The sequence below is a fragment of the Diabrotica virgifera genome, chromosome 1 (assembly GCF_917563875.1).
Source record: "Diabrotica virgifera virgifera chromosome 1, PGI_DIABVI_V3a".
Lineage (NCBI taxonomy): Eukaryota > Metazoa > Arthropoda > Insecta > Coleoptera > Chrysomelidae > Diabrotica > Diabrotica virgifera.
In genome coordinates, this window is record NC_065443.1 from 85,213,421 (window position 1) to 85,235,863 (window position 22,443).

Below are 22,443 nucleotides of genomic sequence, written 5' to 3' on the forward strand. Positions count from 1 at the left end.
AAACGAGTTCTTATTATGTTATTATGCCGTAGTGCGTACGATGTTGCCAGTTTATTAAAATTTCCAAACATTAAAATACAGGTATATGGAAAACAATGTTAACTTTTTTTTGGAAACGGTTAACTTTATAAAAAAATGGTATAGGACTTTTTTGTTCCAAATTGTGTATTCTCTCCATACCTTAAAGGAACGCACTATTTTCCGGGACACCCTGTATACATTGATTTATTACAATTAAGTTTGAAACATCTGAATAGTTCTGCTTCCCTTCCCTTAACAAATATTTTTCTATCAAATAAACACTAAACATATCAAAATAGCATGTACCAAAATATACAGTCACTGCGCACGCTAAATAATGACGTCACTGGCTTGATAAAGTTTAATTCGCGTGTACCTAACTTTTTTATTTGCGTACACGTTAGCGTGTACCTAGACACAGCGAAATATAACCATAATAATACCTAATGTAAAACTATGTGACGTCACGGGTCGTTTGAACTATATTATACCGCAGAAGACTTTAAATATGTATTTCTAAGTTATTACGAGTTTTTGAAGCGTGAAATTTTGGAAATCTCATTTTTAAATAAAACAACATTATTATGTAATAAAAAAATGTGCAAGTTCCCTATTGCAGAATGAAATTATTATTAGGTTATTACCGAGGGCCGAAAGTCCCTGAAAACTTCTATAATGTTTATTTTAATAAGTTACAGGGGTGAAAAATTGAGAGGAAATTTAGTGTGATTTTGAATTTTAATTATCTCATTCAAAAGACAGTTTTTATTTATTCTAAGGGACTTTCGGCCCTCGGTAATAATTTAGTCTTTCATTCTGCGTTTAAATTTTTCAAAAATATTTATTAGTTTTTTCAGAATTCGAAAAAAATGAACATCATGTCCGCGGTGATATTTTCCAAATCGCACATTCCGCATTTTTTGTCATACAACGCACTCAGTCGAACAGAATGTGCTGACAAGACAGTGACAATTTTAAATATTTGACACGGCTTCGGGTATATTTTGAGTTGTTTAAAAGTGAGTGTATTGAGTGTATTAAACTGTTGAGTGTATGAAATAATATTGATAGTGTATTTGATAAATAAATTGATTTAAGACGTGAAATTAATAAAAATATATTTATTGTTTATTATTTATGGAAAGTCTAAGCACAAAATACACCAGGGTATATTCTGCGATCCCAGTATTTTGTTGTTAAAGATGTTCAAAATTTAACCAAGCGTTTCATTGTAACAATATATTTTTAAAATAATCACTATAACTTTTCCTCTTTTCTCGATTAAGTGTTAGCTTTTATTATATAGTACCTATACATGTAATTAATTATACAGGGTGTTTATTATTTATATGTTATTATATGTATAATAACACAATTTATAAATTATTATAATTACTAAATACATAGTTAGTGAAAAAATTATCAGTAGTAATTGTACGAGAGCTCTAAAATTCTCGATTTGTTTCCCGAGTGACACTGACAGTTTTAATTTCACGACTCGAAGGAGAGTTGCTAATTATCAAAAAAGTTGCAATTCTGACTTTTGGGTCCCCAAACAAAGACGAGTATTACTAGTAATATCGTAGTATGATAACTAAATTTGCATTTGTATAGTCTCTTCGCTAAACTCAGACACAACTGGCTAGTGATTTTAGCAGGTAATATTTTTAACTATTTAGTAATTATGTATTACCTATTTAGTAATTATTTTTTTGCCAATTTTACCAAATTGGCAAAATTGTGTCTGAGTTTGGCGAACCGACTATATCACTGTTCCCCCAAAAGTGCGATATATTAAAAATATTAATTGCTTTTTTATGTCATTCACTCGATAGTTTTGAATTTCTCAACCTTAGGTAATATTAAAATTTAATAGAAGATTTAATCTTCTTAACAATAGTAACTTTGTTGTTGTGACTTTTTTTAAATTTATCCCCCCCCCCCTAGGGGAAGTTAAGAAGTCTGACTAATGTCATTCGAGATACCGGTATAATATCAAAAATATATCAAAAAATAAACAAATTCCTTGAAGCCATTTTTGAGAAAATCTAGTTCAAAATTATGTCAAATTTTGACACCTTAAACATAGGCAATCCATAACTTTTTCTAAAAAGCGATAATATTCTTCTTATAGCCCCTTTATCTTTAGGCTATATAAAGACTTTTTCAAATTAAACTTATCTTAAACAAGTTTTTAGATAGGTAGAGATATGTGTCGGGTGGGCGGTCGGCCATGTTGGCGCCATTTTGAATTTGGAAATGTCAAATTCCGTATTTATATTTACCTATCGATGAGCTAACTTTGAGTTAAATTTCATTCCTTTCGGTCAAAATTTGCAAAAATGGGCACTAAATAACCCCCCTATTTCGGCCCCCCTTTGAGGTGTTTTTTAAAAGCTTAGTTTCTCGACAAAATTCTCTTAAACTTACTCATACCGAATTTCATCGAAATCGGTCCGGTAGTTTTTGCTGGGCGGTGGCGACATACGTACGTACGTACTTCCGACATGTTTTTTTTATTTGCTTTTTAGACTCAGGGGGACTCAAAAGGTCGAAAAAAAAGTAAAATCTGAAAAAAAAAATTTTGCACGATCCTATAACTTTATCTATTATACTATACTACGTATGTAGTACGATAAAGTAAAAAACTATATAAAATATTTCTGTAGGTTATAAAAAATCAAAGAGATTCGTTCCTTCATAAATCTTTTAGTTAAAATACAAAGAGGGATATGGTAGGTAAGAAGGGTTTGTTTTTTTGCTGCATGCTCAAATCGGTGTATTCAACTTGAAATAACAGAGAAACTGTCGATTTTAGATGTATAATGATACTAATAACTTATGTAGTGCTTGAAAAGACCTTTAAAATGAGCAATACTAAATGTCGATTACATTCAAACTAAGCGAGATATTCTGCAAAAAAGTTGATGACTAATGTATTTTAAGAAGAAATGAGAAGTATATTTAACCCCTCATCCATCAGAATTTAAATACATCGTTTTCCTTCTGCAATACTTTTTATTATAGTGTTATTTCTATGTTCAAAAAGTTGAACTGGATTAAAACGAATGGCTTTTGAAAAAAATAAGATCAAATTATAGAGAGCATTTTTCAATTTTCTTAAAAATCTTCCTTTTCCTCCATGTAACTCGAAAAAGATAAGAGATACGAAAAAAAGATCCCACACAAAAATGTAGGGCTTTTTCAGATAAAAATTTCCTTTTTATTTTTCATTACTGCATCTCTTATCATTTTCAAGTTACATGGAGAAAAAGGAAGATTTTAAAGAAAATTTAAAAATGCGCTCTATAATTTGATCTTTTTTTTTTCAAAAACCATTTATTTTAAACCCGTACAACTTTTTGAACATAGAAATAACACTATAATAAAAGGTATTGTGGAAGGAAAAAGATGCATTTACATTTTGGTGGATGGGGGTTAAAATTACTTCTCATTTTTTCTTAAAATACATTAGTTATCAATTTCGTTTGCAGCACATCTCACTTAGTTTTATTGTAATGGACCTTTAATATATCTCATTTTAAAGGACTTTTCAAGCACTACAAAAGGTATTAGTAGCATTATACACCTAAAATCGACCGTTTCTCTGTTATTTCAAGTTGAATACACCAATTTGAGAATATACCAAAAAACAAACTACACTGCGCGTCATAGAAAACGGGCACCCTAAAAAATGGGTCATTTTTGATGTCGCGTATCTCCTTAACCTGTTGTCCGGTTTAAAGTGATTTTTTGACTATGTTATAGCCTTATTCTTTGTCAATATCCCTGTAATAATATTTTTGCTAAGCAGGTAAATTCTCATTGTACACCGGGTGTACGAATCAAACTGTGTTTTTTTCTCAAAGTTCGCAATACCCTGTGGAATATTCTAGCCTTTATAAAATACTGAAATTAAATCCCGACTATAGCCTCAGGTTTTTTGAACATTATGTTTTTTGATTCATTGTCTTATGTTGGATAATACAAAAGTTATGTACTTTAACAACTAGTCATGTTCTTCATCAGTATAGGTTGTTTGTAAATAAGTGCAACAAACTTATGTCCGCAAATGCTTCGTTTACGAGATACGGGATGTTGAATTTTTTTTACAAACTGACGATTTATTTTATTGCCCTAAAACCCGATGAGATATGCAAATGAAATTTGGTAGGTTCTAAGAGATAGTTATTGCGAATTTTTTGACTTACAATCAAGAATTTTATATTCACTATTGGCGTGCATACGGGTAATAGGACCGATCATATTACCCGTATGCACGCCAATGGTGAATATAAAATTATTAATTGTATGTCAAAAAATGTGCAATAACTACGTCTTAAAACCCACCAAATTTCATTTGCATATCTCAATCGGTTTTAAAGCAATAAATAAATCGTCAGTTTGTAAGAAAAAATTCAACATCCCGTATCTCGCAAACGAAGCATTTGCGGACATAGGATTATAAAGTAAACTGTCATTATTTTTTAATACAGAATTACCCCTTAAAGTTTGTCGCACTTGTTTAGAAACACCCTGTACTGAAAAAGAACATGGCTAATTGTTAAAGTACCTAACTTTTGTATTATCCAACATATACGAATGAATTAAAGAATAGAATGTTGAGAAAACCTGAGGCTATAGTTGGGTTTTACTTTCAGTATTTTATAAATGCTAGGTTATTCCACAGGGTGTTGCGAACTTTGCGAAAAAAACACAGTTTGATTCGTACACCCGGTATACAATGAAAATTCACCTGTTTAGCAAAAATATTATTACAGAGATATTGACAAAGAATAAGGCTATAAGATATTCAAAAAATCACTTAAATCGGACAACAGGTTTAGGAGATACGCAACCTCAAAGATTACTTATTTTTTAGGGTGCCCGTTTTCTATGACGCGCAGTTTATTTTCACCTACCATATCTCTTTTTGTATTATAAGTAGAAGATTTATGAAGGCAAGTGTCTCTTTGTTTTTTTATAACCTACAAAAATGTTAAATATAGTTTTTTTAGTTAGATGCATAGTTTTTAAGGTATTCGCAAAAAACCGTTCGAAAAGGTATTATGTTTCAATGAAAATGGCCAATTTTCAACCACGAATATCTCAAAAAGTATTGAGTTTTAAAACAAAATATATAGAACAGTTTTTGCTTAGAATTAGGTTCTCTAGCGAATTCCTTGGTAATTTTAACCAAAAATTTTTCCACCCCTAAGAAGGGGTGGGAACCACCCCCAAGATAAAAGCACACATCGGCATAGGGTAGACTTTGAATTAGGAGATAAGTAGAGGCTAGGCCCAAAATTTCATTAAAATCCATGCAGTAGGATAGAATTCGGAGGTAATATCCTATTCTTGCTCCCACTGACTGGCGTATTCTCTCTCACTCACTCCAGTAAAAAATAATATTACCTATTAATCCATGAAAAGCTGAAGAATTAATATCGCCATCTTTATCACTTTTTGAATCGTTCAAGTCTTTTTTATTTTCTGCAATTTCCTTAGAGGGTTCGCTATTTTCAGACAATGTTACACCAGTGAACCTTCTGGCTAAAAGACCTTCAAATGCTGAGGTTTTCTGGATAGCATAAAGTAACAATTTTACATCTATTTCATTTTTTCTCTTCACCATGATTTTGGCTAGTTCTTCTCTTGTGTTGTGGCAAAACTGGACTGCTATTCGTTCTGATACTTCCCAATGTTGAGGGAACATATTGCCTAAAAGAATAAGCATAATTTAAATTTGAAAATAACGACTTTCATAAATGATTAGCAGCTAAAAAATATTGAAGGACAGACGTTGAAAAGAAAATCAACAAGTTGATTCCGAAGACTATTCATAATTTTAAATTAAATTAATATTTATTGACGGAAAACTCCATTTTACAATTAAAATTAAAAGTCAAAATTAAACATTGAACACAAGTTAACTTACGTTACTTACAATTAAACTAACGACATCAAAAAATTAAAATCAAATTAAAATAATTCACGTGAAATAGTCCTTTTAAAAGCATTTAGTGTGACTCCCATAAAGTCTATATTTGGAAACTCATTTACACTAGAAACAATTCTATTTAAAGGCATATTTTCTGCATGACGTGTATTGCACGATCTAGCGGATAGCAAGGGACATCTTCTCAAATTCCTAGCTGGAACATAAAAATCTATTCGACCCAGAATGCTAGGTGCAACAATAATACCATTTAACACCTTAAATACGAAATTAAGGTCAAAGTATCGCCTGCGATCCTCTAGACGGTGCAAATGAAACATCTGCATGACCTGACTGGAATTCAATTGCATTCCTCTAGTACCTAATCTATACCGCAGATATCTAACGAATTTATTTTGAATCGATTCAATTCGATATTTGTGATTCTCATAACTTGGACTCCAAATCACTGAACAATACTCTAGTAATGAACTAACATAACTCAAAAACAATCTCACAATTACAAACAAATTATTAAAATCATATGACATTCTGATGACTAACCCTAATGTCCGATTAGCACGCGCAATAATGGCCATAATGGTCCACGAAACTTAGCTTACTATCCAGTAACAAACCTAAATCCTTAATTACCTGAACCCTAGATAAATCCACATCTCCTATCTTGTATTTAAAATCACTGGTGGTCTTATTACGTGAAAAAATAATATATGAGCATTTCGAAGCATTCAATCTAAGATTATTTTCCTGGCACCAATGTACTAAAGAATCCAAGTCTCTCTGCAAACCCTCACAATCAGATTCTGACCTAATGCATTTAAATATCTTTAAGTCGTCTGCAAATATCAGATATTCAGATTTAAAGTTCCCTACCAATATCATTTACCAACAACAGAAAAAGCTTAGGACCCAAATGGGAACCCTGCGGAACCCCTGACACGGCTTCAAATCCATTAGAAACACATCCTGCTGATCTTACTTGCAATGTTCTTCCTTGCAAATACGAAGTAAACCAAGCTAATAAAGAACCAGTGATACCAAAGTTTCTCAGCTTTGTAATTAAGACATTATGATCTAGTAGGTCAAAGGCCTTACTGAAATCGGTGTATATAGAGTGCACCTCGTAACCCTCATCCATTGCTGTACATATACTATCGATATACAAAAAGAGGTTAGTGAGAGTAGAACGTCCGCCTACAAATCCACGTTGGTTGTTCGTAATAATGTTCCTAAAACAATTATCCAAACTTGGCAAAACCATTTTTTCAAATACTTTAGATAAGGCTGACTGAATACAAACTGGCCGATAATTTTTGATATCACTATGATCTCCTGCCTTGAAAATAGGACACACAAAGTAATGTTTCCATCTGTTCGGGAAAATTCCCGTCTGGAGAGATTTATTAAGAACATATACTAATGGTTCACACAAGGACACTGCACTTTCTCTTGGGAACAAATTCGGTATCACATCAGGGCCAGCCCCTTTATTGACATTTAATGACAACAACACATTCAGTAAATTGTCAAAAGTGACTTCGAGGTTACTAATTTCCACCTCCAGCTGTTGTGAGAAAATTTCATTACTTTCATTTTTTGTTTGTCATTCTCACTTTCCTCACCTAGAAACATAGAGCCAGGGAGAGCACCATGTCCGTTGGTTTTATTTTTGATGAACTTCCAAAATTCACCAGCGTTCTCATTTATTCTCACTTCCATCTTTGAAACGTAAGCATTGTAAGACTGCTCAGTGAGTGATGAGCATTCATCTCTCAAATTTTTAAATTCAATATAGTGGTGATACTTATTTGTAGTTTTATATTTTTTATGCGCAATCTTTTTGGCAATGACTTTACTCTTAAGTTCAGATGAGAACCAAACAGGAAAATTCGATCTTTTTACAGATATCTTGGGTACAAAAAGTTCAATTGCGTTCCAAATAATGGAATAAAAAGCATCTAAAATGTCATTTACATCCTCTAAACAGTACAACTCAATCCAATTGATCTGAAGCAACAATTATTCAAGGCACCATAATCCGCCTTGTGAAAGTTATAATAAATATTAGTTTCCAAACTGATATATTGATTATCAAATAATATTAATGCTTCAAGTGAGGGATGATACCTGTCACACGTCATTAAAGCTTCCGCTTTTTTTAGATTTAAATAAGTATCACAGAAACACAGATCAAGAATTGAGTCATACTGGTTTTTAAAATAATTATATTGATCTAATCATAAAAAATTGAACTCGTCACAAAACAAAATTTCAGTATCATTCTTATATTTTTAGCAGTCGTCTCACCGTCCCATATCAGATTTGGTAGATTATAATCCCCAAATAATACTAGTTTAGAATCTTTATACTTATTCATAATATTTGAGTTTTGGAGCGAACACTCTATATCCCACTACAATGAACCCTAAGCAATTTTCATGTGATAGTTCTCACATAAAAAATTCTGTATACATTCGCAATATACTAATTTAATATTATCTTACCCAGCCTGTCTTCAAATTCCAACAAATGTTTCTTTATCCATGCATATCTCTTATCTATTTTGTCCAGCCAAGCAGTATCTTCTGTTTCTTCAAATAGATGGCTATATTCTTGCAACTGTAAGTTCACAAACCATTTCAGCAGTTCTTTTTTAACTTTTGGATCCAAAATTGACAAAACCAAACAAGCCTGGGCTAGTTGTTTGTTGGGAAGAACGACTTTTGTGTTAGTACCTGAAAAAGTTGTTTAGAATAGAAGAATATAAAATATTGACAATGTTATATTACAAAAAATGATGGTATGAAAGACTATAACACTAGGAGTTTACTAACATTCAGCAGAAGTGACAGCCTGACTTTTAGGTGTAGTAGGGAAGCATAGTATACATGCAGCGACTGATCCACAATGGACGATTGCAACCAGCATCTGACCCATAATGGGCAGCTGAAAACAAACTCACCAACACGCAAGATGAGTTTAGTGTTTTAATTGCCAAAAACAGACAGAACGTTTTAAGAAAAACTTTAGGGAGATAGGAGTCAAATCCTGATATACCATTAGACCAAGCAGACAACAGATAGAAGGGTCCACCAACAATATGAGATTAGAACAGCAGTAAACAAATTAAAAAACAATAAATCACCAGGATCAGATCAAATAGCATCATAGTCCTGTCGCCAGTGGGGGTACAACGGCCTCCTTAATTCAGATGGACTTACGTTTATGTAATGGTACATAAACTTATGTTAAGACTTATGTTTTTTATGTATTTTAACCCGTAGAACACGAATTTTTTGGATAACAGTCGATCCGGATGTCGATAAGATTGTTATAAACAAAGAACTTGAAGGATCACATAACAGCGATTTTTCGCAAAACAAAACATTGTTTTGTATTTTTTGGGTCATTCTAAGCAAAAAATGTTTTTACAAGTTTTTTCGTAGGATGCATAGTTTTCGACATAAACGCGGTTGAATTTTCAAAAAATCGAAAAATTGCAATTTTTGAACCCGAATAACTTGATTGAAAAATAAAATAGCAATTCTGCTTACCGCATACGAATGTTCAAGTCAAATTCTATCGGTTTTAATTACTTTCATTGCTAAAAATTAATCTTTTTTATTGTTAAACAAAGCTATAAGCACATAGTGATTGAATGATGTTTTTAATGCATTTCCCATTTGAAATCAAACGAGTAGGCGCGCATAAAGACAATTTCTACGTAGATTACGTAAATTAAAACGCATGCATTGGGCACGGGAAAAACTATGTGTTTATGGCTTTGTTTAACAAATAAAAACTTAATTTTTAGCAATGCAAATAATCAAAACCGATAGAATTTGACTTGAACTTTTAAATGCAGTAAGCGGAATTGTTATTTTATTTTTTAATCAAGTTATTCGGGTTGAAACATTGCACTTTTTAGATTTTTTGAAAGTTCACCCGCGTTTATCTCTAAAACTATGCATCCTACTAAAAAACTTGTAAGACCATTTTTGGTTGAGAATCACCTAAAAAATACAACAAAATGTTTTGTTTTGCGAAAAATTGCTGTTATGTAATTCCTCAATAAGTTCTTTGTTTATAACAAACTTATCGACATCCGGATCAACTATTACCCAAAAAATTCGTGTTATACGGGTCAAAATACATAAAAAAAACTTGGGTAAGTCCATCTGAATTAAGGAGGCCGTTGTACACACCCCCCCCCCCCCGGCGACAGGACTATCAGCGCTATTGAAAAAAGGAGGAGACGGTTTACTAAAAACAATACAAGAACTGATCACAAAGATATAGTTGAATAGCAGTTACCAGTGGAGTAGAATAGCGGTATTATTGTACCATTAAGGTTGTATGACACTATACATTTTCTTGTATCATTTCTAATATCGTTTCTGATATGTCAAAAAAATGCATAGTGTCATACACAGATACAAGAAACGATATCAGAAACGATACAAGAATTTGAGTCAGACACAGATTATTGTACAAGAACTGCGCCAATTTCTGCGCAAAGAGCAAAAACGTAAAACCTGCTGGTAAAACATCTAAAATGTCATAATTACTTACTCATAATGGCGGCTGAAATGAAAATGGGATCATGTATTGATGAATTTATTTGTGTTTTTGTAGGTATTATTTATAAATCTTATATTGATACTTAATATACCGTTTGGTATGGACTACTGTTCTACTAATAACCATATATTTAGCTCCTAGTAAAGTTCAAACTATAAATTTAGGTTTCATGGTGCATAATTTTTTACAAAATACAATAGCTCCTAATTTGGATCAAACTGAACTAATGCAAATATTTTAGCACAAATATATCAAAACAAAATAAAAACACAAATAATCAACCTCAAACAGTCAACGTAAAATTCTGGTTAACATTAAAATGTTAATTAAAAGTTTATAAATTTTATAAAATCCTTAAAATCAGCTATAGATGTAGATGCAGTACTACCATAACGTGACACGGGGTGACAAACAAAATATCGACGAATCACGTGCCGAATTTCATACAATTTTCGATACAAGAACTTGCATAGTGTCATACAGGGCACAAATGTAAGTACAAGAAATGATACAAGAAAATGTATACAAGAAACGATATCAGAAACGATATTAGAAATGATACAAGAAAATGCATAGTGTCATACAGCCTTTACATAAAAAAGGAGACCACTTGGAATGTGGAAACTACCATGAAATCACACTGTTGAATGCAGCCTACAAAATAATTCATGAAATACTTAGACCTATGTTGGAAAAATAGTTGTCAAACACCAATGTGGCTTCTGCAGACAGAAGTCAACAAGAGACCAGATATTCGTTCAACACACAAACCATACATACTCATAGACGTTTCACGTAAATTGTCAAGGTCAAGACAGAAAATTAGTTACCATTCCAATCCAGAGATGTCGCTGTCAGTCAATTCTCTTGTCATATTTGACAACTGACAGTTGACAATTAAATTAATTTGTTATTTACTTTTTATTTTACAGTTTGTGGCCTAATTATTTTATTATAGTGGTGTTACGTTTTTAATTAGATTTAATCACAATTTTAATCAATTAATTGTATTAACCTCCTCTCCGTTTTTATAAGTAGAATTTTTAGTTTACATTGATCATCCCGTGTTGTGTTTCTCCACATTTAAAAAAACAATATAATAGATCCTGAAACAGTTTATTCCAATAGACAAGTGTGTCATCAACATTTCGGGCCTATATATTTTTGGAAGTATGTAAAAGATTATAAAGGTATTTATCTAAACAATCATCCTACAAGATTCTTTCAAAAATTTTCATTCGACTCAATATTACACATCAGTGCTTTCACGTGACACATGGCAGTAGTGTCTAGCATTTTGAAAACAAATTGGAATATTTGAAGTTTTTACTAAAAAATTGAATAAAACATTGAATTGTCTTTCTGTTGTTTTAATTTCCTGCGAAATTTCATCAAAAATTCCGCAAAATTTATAATTTGAAATTCCCACGCAACTAAAATTTGTCAATTTAGTTCCCATTCCAATCAAGAGATGGCGTTAATTCGATCCGAAAGATTAACATGGCCGTGAAACGTCTATGAGTATGTATGGTTTGTGGTTCAACAGATCATCGAAGAAACAAGTGAATATAGAATCAAGACAAATCATCTCTTCATATAATTCGAAAGCGCATATGACAATATAAACAGAGAATTGTTAATACAAACAACGAAAGAAACAAAAATAATATCAAACATTTTGTCCATCAAATACACAGAAAATATACAGCCACAAAATCAAAATGGATCATAATAAAAAAAGTAACCAGGAAAATTGTGGAATAGTGTTAAACATTATCAAACCTCAGATATTTGTTTAAAAACACATATTATGCAACACAGTCAATTGAACAGTTGAAAAAGTTCACAAAATGATATTCGCTCTGAGCGTTAACAAAGTGTCAAAGCAAAATCGACCGACCTGCTCATGGTGGCGGTTTTTTGAAATTTTATCAGGACGCTTTTTGTATGTTTAAATGAGACATTAAAAAAATGCCGTGTCACGCTAGTGATATTATGTATTAATATAAACAGAAAATAAAAACGCACTTAATCTGATATAAATTCTTCTATTTCCAATCTTGATTATCAGTTTGATTTTGTATACATAACCTCACTATCGCAGTTTATGTCAATAAATCTTTATTAACGAAAAAGAAAATATTTTTGTTTCACTATAAATTAATAACTAATGAATTATAACAATTGTATTCGGTTATTATCACTACAAAATAAAATATTCAAGTTTAACAAAATAATCCCATAAGACTCAATGTTAAAACGTCCTGACAAAATCTGACATCGTGTCACGTGACTGTAAGTAGAGGGGAGACGCACGGAGCCAATACAGTAGAACCCCGATTATCCGTACTATGATTTTCTATTATGCAAGTTGCATTTTTGACGTTTTATCAAAATAGCGTCATCGTAAATCACTTGACGGAAACTCTATATGACGAAAGAGAGACTCATAATGAAAGATTTATTTTTTCTGTTATCTTTTTATGGTAGGTACATATGTATGTGTAAAAGTACATATGTATTAAACATAAGAAATACATGTTCGGATTATCCGTGCTTTTCAATTATCCGCACCACCTCCGGTCCCGAGGAGCACGGATAATCGGGGTTCTACTGTATTTGTCATAACTGACCAACTACATCCAGACATTAGACAAGCCGAAAACGGCGGGTTCGAAGGGAAAAATATTCCCATGAGATTTTTTTGCATAATCACATTCGTGAGACATCCCAGAATAAGGTTCAATAAGTCGCCCACGTGAAAAGTGGGCCAATTTTTTTTAATCAAATTGCAAGAATCAATATTTTTGGCCCGACCAATTTTTTCTTTAATTTTTTGGACCATTCTGGACAAAAAAGGTCTCTTATAATTTTTCTCAAAGTTGATCGTTTTCGACTTATAAGCAATTTAAAATTGAAAAAAACGAAAAATGGCGATTTTCAAGGCTTAATAACTCGGTTAAAAGTTATTATTATGAAAGTCAATATATGACTAAATCAAAGTTTGAAGCCCCCCCTACAAGATCCTGAAGAAATTTTTGTCATTATTTTATTACTAAGCTGTTATTTTTAAGTAATAATAATAAGCGCCATGCACGTGTGCGGGGCTGTAAATGCTGAGTGCGAGAGAGAAGCTATCCCAGCAGTCCAATTGTGCATCTTACTCGCACTCACATTTACAGCAGCGTCAATACGATACAACCACCCATTGTTATTAATTAAAAATAACAGCTTAGTAGTAAATTAATGACACAGATTTCTTCAGGATCATGTAACGGCGACTTTAAACTTTGATTTAGTCACTTTCTGACTTTCAAAATAATAATTTTTGACCAAGTTATTAAGCCTTAAAAATGGCCATTTTCGCGTTTTTCAAATTTTAACTTGCTTATAACTCGAAAAAGATCAACTTTAGAGAAAAATTATAAGAGACCTTTTTTGTCCAGAATGGTCCAAAAAACCTAAAAAAAAATAGTCCGGACCAAAATATTGATTATTGCAATTTGATTAAAAAAAACTGTTAAAAAAAATTGGCCCAATTTTCTCGTGGGCGACTTCTTGAACCTTATTCTGGGATGTCTCACGAATGTGATTATGCAAAAATATCTCATGGGAATATTTTTCCCAACGAACCCGCCGTTTCCGCCTTGTCTATAGAAATAAACTGCAGTATAGCAATGATCAAAACCACTTTTATGAAAATGAAGCCATTTCTTTGCAAAAATCATCTGTTTAGAACTAAGACAAAGAATGGTTAAGTGTTGTGTTTGGTATGGTGTAGCAGTGTGGACACTAAAAGTATCGATCATGAAAAGAATTGAATATTCGAAATGTGGATTCATAGACAGATGCTAAACCTTGAACAGCAAGAAAAACTAATGAGGAAGTACTAAGGAGGGTCAACAAAGATAGAGAACTACTAAAGAAAGTTAAACATCGAAAAATGTCTTATCTGGGACATATAGTGAGGGGAAATCGATATAGAATACTACAACTGATTCTTGAAGGCAAAATAGAGTGCTGTAGAAGTGTAGGAAGAAAACAAGTTTCTTGGTTAAAAAACATTTGTGAATGGACTCAGATATCAAATGCAATACAATTATTCCATATTGCAGAAGATCAAGAAGCCTTCGCAATGGTGATTGCCAACATTAAATAATTCCATCGAGGAAGAAGTCAATTGACCATAAAATTGACCTGAGCTAATTTTTGATAAAAATCAGTGGCGGCTAGTCAGGGTCGGCAGTGCCGACCCACACATTTATGGACACATTATAAATTTTTTTAAATATATAAGTTTCTGTGAAATAAAAAAAATATCTGTGAGATAATACAGACTAAATTTTATTCATTGTTTTTAAAAGAATTCGATCGATCCGATACTTTAAGTCAAGTGATCCCTGTGCGCTGTGCGTAAGAGACTTTTAAAATTAATGATCCTAGCCATGCACCCGATTGCGATTGTGTGAATTCTTATAAGGCCCGCTTCGGCAAGCCGTACCCAGATTGACCATTTGCTTGTAATAACAAGCTATGGAATATTAGCCGATAGGCAACCAATTATACATTCCCGTATTTATTTGAATGGCAAGTACGGCACATAAACAATCTGCCGAGCGGTGATTTGCAAACGGCAACAAGACACGTACCTATAGACCAGGTGCGCATCTGTAATATTAGTAACATTAATTTGGACGTTGAGAGGTGACTCATATTTGTTTGCAGAAATTGCTTGAAAAAAACTCATATAATAATATTTGAGTTATCCTCCCACTCAAAAAGGTCCGGAATATTGTTTAAATATCAAAAAATGAAGGAAAAAATCGATTTTTTCTTAATTTTTTGATTATAACTTTAAAAGTATTCATTTTCGAGAAAAGTTTCACTGACATAAAAGTTGCGTAATTAAATTTCCTACAATATAGGATTAGTTAAAATTTTTAAAAATTGTCACCCTTGTTGCAACATAGCAATACATTGCGAAAAAATCATAAAAAACAAGTATTCGCATTTTACGTTTTTCAACCGTTTATGCTACATTTAGGACCTTCATAATTTTACCCAGAAAAACTATATCATACAATAAAACAATACTGTGAATTTCATTAAGATCGGTTCAATAGATTTTGGAAGATAAATTTTGCAATCCAGCTTTCGCAAAAAATTCATTTTTTCAAAATGTTGCAGAACTGAAAATAAAGCGGACAGCAAGTTGAATTTATGTTTACGTATAGAAGAATACTGTACCTTTCTTCTATATGTAAAAAAAATTCAACTTGCTATCAGCTTTATTGTCAGTACTGCAACATTTTGAAAAAATTAATTTTTTTTGCAAAAGCTGGATAATTTATTTTGCAAAATGTATTGAATCGATCTTAATGAAATTTACATTGTATTGTTTTATTATATTATAAAGGTTTTCTGGTGAAAATATGAAGGTCGTAAGTGTAGCATAAATGGTTGAAAAACGTAAAATGCGAATACCTATTTTTTATGTTTTTTCGCAATTATTGCTGTTTTGCAACAAAGATGACACTTTTTAAAATTTTTAACCAAACTTATATTGTAGGAAATTTAATTACGCATCTTTTATGTCAGTGTAACTTTTCTCAGAAGTGAATACTTTGAAAGTTAAAATCAAAAAACAAAGAAAAAAATCGAAGATTTTCTTCATTTTTTGACATTTTGATTATTTAAACAATGTTCCGAACCTTTTTGAGTGGAAGGATAACTCAATTATTATTTCCAAAGAATTTTCAAAATATCTATTAGACAAGTTCATTAAAAATTATCCATTATTCTTTAATCAAATAAAATAAGAAAATGGATTTTTATGCTGGAACAGTTTTATATGCTGATCCAAATATTTTCGGAACGTGGGATAAGTTACAAAATATGTATAATTTTATATACTGCAATTCATTAGGTATAACAAACTGTTCCCGAAATTGATAAATTATTGTGCTCAAATTTGGGTAAATTCTGCCTCAAATGAACGGGATTTCTCTTGACTCAAAAGAGTCAAAACGTATTGTCGAAACACCATAAAATAAGAGAGAATGTCAAACTTGTCTCAAATGTCAATAGAAAAAAACTTTTAAAACCTCTCCAAAACAATAATAAATTTTACAATAACGTTATAACCCATTTTGTTACTTCGAAATAACATAGACTAGAGTTAATTTATAAACAGGTTTAGGTTCTAAATTTATAGGAAAAAATAAAAAAAAACAAAAACAAAATAAAAAAAACAAAAACCAAAAATCTTCTATGAAATTGAAGCCTTTTAATTAGATGGCATACCTATCTGAGGAGACAAAACCTTGCCGACCCTGTCCCTAAAGCCACGAGCCGCCACTGATAAAAATTAATAAAAAACGCTTATTATACTTTTATTTATTACAGGTACCTGAAAAAGCTTCTTTAAAATCATGTGTTATCTGATCAGCCAATTCCAGATGTATGGATTTCACTTGGTCACTTAAACTTTTCACTTGTGGTATGTTAGAATAGTTTTCAAAGTGAGTCATAACTTCACTAATAGCTTGAAGCGGCAGGACAATTTCCCCATAAAATCTTCTTTGGGTGAGAGACTTAAGTGTATCAACTCCTCCTACTAGCATATGTAAGTGATTCAGGGTAGTTATGGCTAGTGTTAGATTCCTTTTCGCTGAATCTAACTGCTTGATGTCTCTAGTTATTTCACGAACCATCTCTTCTGATTTTTCTGCTTGTTGTTTAATATCTGTGATGTGAGTAAAGAGCAGTCTTATAACCTACAAAATATAATTGATTTATTTCTAGCTACAAATTATGTACTTATGAATTATTAAGTTAATATAAGTACACATTATAAACCAGCGGCTCCGACCACTAGCAGAAAATATTATTGGAGAGTATCAGACGGGCTTCCGAGGGGGAAGATCGACACTGGATCAAATATTTACACTCAAACAGATCTTGAGCAAATCATGGGAACACGATACTGATGTTTACAACGTGTTTGTAGACTTCAAACAGGCATACAACTCAGTCAAAAGGAACAAACTATACTATATATTTATTGGCTGAATTGGTAATACCACACAAGCTAATAAGACTCATTACAGCCACAATGGATGAAACTCAGATATGTGTACGAATACAAAACCACCGGACAGACTTTTTCAAAATTTCGCAGGGACTAAAGCAGGGAGATGGGCTGGCCCCAACATTGTTTAACCTGGCACTGGAGTATGCAGTTAGGCAAATGCAAACTGGACGAGGAAACCTACTAGCCAAACGAACGGTTCCACTGGCCGCTTATGCCGATGATATTAATATTATGAGTAGAACATCAACAGGAGCACAGGAAACATACGCAGAGTTAAAAACACAAACAAAAGTGCCTTGAAATTAACACAGAAAAACAAAAATAATGACTCAAACGAGAAGAAATATAGTCCCACAAAACATTATACATGAAGATGACATTGAAACGGTTAGAAAGTTTACATACCTGGGAGTAGAAATATATGCCGACGGATCAGAAGATGGAGAAATACGGAAGAGAATAACGCAGACAAACAGAGCCTATTTTGCCCTCTCCCATATATTTCAGTCTAAAAGTGTCCACCGAAATACAAAGATGAGAATCTATAAAACCTTAATTCGGCCAATAACATGCTATGGCGTTGAAGCCTGGGTCCAAAACCAAACTCGACACATTCGAAAGGAAAGTACTGAGGAGAATACTAGGACACGTGAGAGGAAAACGGAATCTTCAGAAGTCGATACAACAACGAGCTTTATCAACTTTATAAGCAAACACCCCTGTCAGACTTCATTAGAATACAAAGATTGCAATGGGCCGAACATGTAATAAGAATGGGAGAGGATAGGCTACCAAAAAGAGCACTGAATGCTAGAATGCAGGGAAAGAGACCGGTTGGAAAGCCAAGAAAGCGCTGGGAAGACACAGTAAACAGAGACGCACAAGCCATTTTAGGAGTCCGTGTATGGAGAAGAGCAGCCACAGACAAGCAACGGTGGAGGCAAAAAATAAAGGAGGCCAAGGCTCAATTTGGGCTGTAGTGCCGTAGAAGAAGAAGAAGTACACAGGAAGTTAGAAAACACTTGAAAACTGAAGAACAGAAAAGCTGCAGGTAAGGATGGAATACCAAACAAATTACTAAAATATTGTGGAGCAGCAATGACAGAACAAAATTAACAACATTAATTAACAAAATTATAAAACACAATAAAATACCAGAAGAACAAGCGAACTAATTCTACTATTCAAAATTGTTAAACACTACCCTAAAACTTATAACTAAAATTCTACAAGAACTAATAAATCAGAGAATAAGTTTAGCAGATGAACAACAGGGTTTTCGTACTGGAAGATCGTGTACAGATGCAATATTCGTCATAAAGCAAATTACTGACAAATCGCTACAGTATAATAGACAAACATTTGTATGACTGACTGACTTGAAGATAGCATTTGACAGAGTAATATGTAATGAGTAAGATGTAATGCATCTTCTGTATAGTAGAGAAGCTCCCCTAGATATCATAAAAACTATTGAAAACATCTATCAAAACAACAAAACACAACTTACACAACCTACAGAGATAGGCAGCGAAATAAGACAGGGAGACTCATTACGCCCTATTGAATCATAGATGAAATCATCAACAGAGTCAACGAGGAAGAGGATACAGAATGGGAAACAAAGAAGTAACAAGCTGAAAATGCGAGCATTATCATAACGAAAACTTTGTTTATTTACGTATTTTAATTCATAATATGGAAAATTGCTATTATGAAAAGTAATTTAGAATTAATAATTATGTTTTAATCTGCAATTCTATCATTTTAATTTAAATGTTATGAACTATAAAGGTAGTTTACTTTTGATCGAAATTCATATTTTTTATATACCTCGTATAAAATTAATAAAATTTTACATATGACGGTTGCATCATAAATCTTAGAACATGAAGAGGTTTTTATGAAGAATAACTTTTCTTCGTCAAATTAAAAATAAAAGAGTTATAAATGAAAATGTTGTTGGTATCCATAATTTGAGAAAAATCTTCAAATATTTTTTTCCATTAGAAGGATGTAATTGCACATATCAGACCATAATTTTTTATACCAAACAATATTATTTCATATACTGTCGCTAAACTCAGACACAACTGGTTAGTGATTTTAGTCAATAATTTTGCCAATTTGGCAAAAAAATAATTACTAATTAGTTAGTAATTACTAAATAATTAGTAATTTTGTCAATTTTGGCAAAATTCGCAAAAACAAAAAAATTTCCTACTAAAATTACTAGCCAGTTGTGTCGAGTTTAGCGAACCGACTATATTTTAATTTCATAGCAAATGGAACAGTCCATTTATCATAAAGGGGAGGCCGTATACCCGTATAAACCTTTTTAAAGCTGTTAATAAATAAATACCTATTGCTTTTAAAATATACTCAAATTGTATTTTTGAACATCTTATTTATTTTATACAGTATGTCCCTGTAAGTTGTATCCATATGGAAAACTTTTTTATTATTAATTTTACGAAAAAAAGTTATTCTTCATAAAAGCTCTGCATGGTCCAAAATCTAAGATTCAACCATCAGATATAAAATTTTATGAATAATATACGAGGTATGTCAAAAAGTTTGAATTTCACTCATGAGTAAAGTAGCTTTATTTTTCACAATAGTGAAAATTGCTATTATGAAAAGTTGTTTGGAATTAAAAACTATATTCTAATATGCAATTATATCCTTCTAATTGAAAAAGAAATTTTTTTGAAATTATGGATAACTAACATTATTTTCAGTAGTTTTAATTCTAATAACTCTTTTATTATTAATTTTACGAAAAAAGTGATTCTTAATAAAAAGTTCTGCATGGTCTAAAATACTCTAAAACCTAAAATACAACCATCTAATGTCAATTTTATACGAGGAATGTCAAAAAAGATAAATTTAGATCAAAAGTAAAGTACCTTTATAGTTTAAAATATTTCAATTAGAAGAAAGTAATTTGATACTGATAAATGGTTTTAATTCTTAATAACTTTTCATAATAACAATTTTCGATATTGTGAAAAATAAAGGTATTTTACTCTTGAGCCAAATTCATATTCTTTGACATACCTTGTATAAAATTAATAAAATTTGACGTAAGATAGTTGTATTTTAGGTTTCAGACCATGCAGAACTTTTTATTAAGAATCACTTTTTTCCGTAAAATTAATAATAAAAGAGTTATTAGAATTGAAATAACTGAAAATAATGTTAGTTATCCATAATTTTTAAAAAAAAATATTTTCAATTAGAAGGATGTAATTGCATATTAGAATATAGTTTTTAATTCCAAACAACTTTTCATAATAGCAATTTTCAATATTGTGAAAAATAAAGCTACTTTACTCTTGAGTGAAATTCAAACTTTTTGACATACCTCGTATAATATTCAAAAAATTTGATATTTGATGGTTAAATCTTAGATTTTGGACCATACAGAGCTTTTTATGAAGAATAACTTTTTTTTCGTAAAGTTAATAATAAAAAAGTTTTCCATATGGATACAACTTACAGGGACATACTGTATAATAATTAAATTCACTATCAAATCTCATTGATGTTTTATTAATACTTAATTTAAAATTTATTTTGACATTCACGAAGTGTCAAACTCAAATGTATATAACCTATGCTTTGCTTAACAAATTGAGATTAAAAAACTAGCCTACTTAATAGCAACGATTTCAGCTGGACGTGTAATGTGTCGGCAGAAAATAAAATGATTGTGACATCACGTTTTAGACTTTGAAGTCGATTATCTCGAAGACGGTTAGAAATATCGAAATGCCGTTTTCAGATTTGGATTCAGAAGAAAAAACTACATAAGAATCCATTGATAAATCTGATCTGAGTATTGCAGGAGCGGCAACGCAATAACACACACACTTTTGTGAATTTATAAACGAAATGTTTTCGTTGAAAATACTCTGCTATGCAGACAGCTTAATATTAACAGCCCAACATGAAGATAGTCTGCAAAGATTAGTCCACAGATTTAACATAAGAGCAAAAGAATTCAATATGACAATTTCATCTCAGAGGACTAAAACAATAATAATCAGTAAAGAACCAATCAGATGTAAAACAAAAATTTATGGCATCAGTATTGAACAAGTAATGGAAATAAAATACCTTGGAATTACATTGTCCAGCTACTGAGACCTGTAAAAAGCCACAACACAAAGCCTGGAAATGGCAGGGATGAGAGTACTGCGAAGAATTGCAGGAAATATGCTGTAAGATCGAAAGAGGAGTGAAGACATTAGAAGAAAATGGAACGTACAATGTATAAACAAATGAACTAAATAGAAAAAAAAAAGAATGAGATATGGGATAACCACTTAAGCAAAATGGGGGAGAAACGTGGGGTCAAAATAGCAAAAGGTAAATCACCAATCGGTAGAAGTATCAGACGAAAGCGCAAAAGGTGGAGTGAGAACCTTTCATACATGTATCAACGAATGAACAAGCAAAATTGCTTATAAAGAGGGAGATGAAGACGAATTATGTACAAAAAATCACAACTTACCTTTTGTGCTTCTTCTAGAGCTTGCTTTCCCTCCTCACTAGCTGTAATTTGCCCCCGAACTACAGTACTTATTTCATTATCTATTGCATTTATTTTATTTTCTACCTTTAAAACTACTTCATCTATATTTGAAAGAGACTGTTCCGTTGGAAATAAAGAATTAATATAGTCAATACTGTTAAAATCTGGCTCGTCAAGGGGATCTTTACTTGGGAATACCTTAAAAATATAAATTTAGAAATAGTGAAAAACAAAAAGCTGTATAGAATA

General features: G+C 31.7%; 1 protein-coding gene across 1 annotated transcript in view; it reads right to left on the reverse strand.

Annotated features, from left to right (window-relative positions):
* Positions 1-22,443, reverse strand: part of LOC114332466 (vacuolar protein sorting-associated protein 53 homolog) — a 57,913-nt gene that overhangs the window by 35,259 nt on the left and 211 nt on the right. The window contains exons 2-5 of the mRNA XM_050657377.1: positions 22,174-22,392; positions 16,967-17,337; positions 8,485-8,711; positions 5,437-5,742 (exon numbers count right to left, since the gene is read on the reverse strand). Coding sequence (XP_050513334.1) covers positions 5,437-5,742; positions 8,485-8,711; positions 16,967-17,337; positions 22,174-22,392 — 1,123 coding nt within the window. The remainder of the gene's footprint in view (positions 1-5,436; positions 5,743-8,484; positions 8,712-16,966; positions 17,338-22,173; positions 22,393-22,443) is intronic.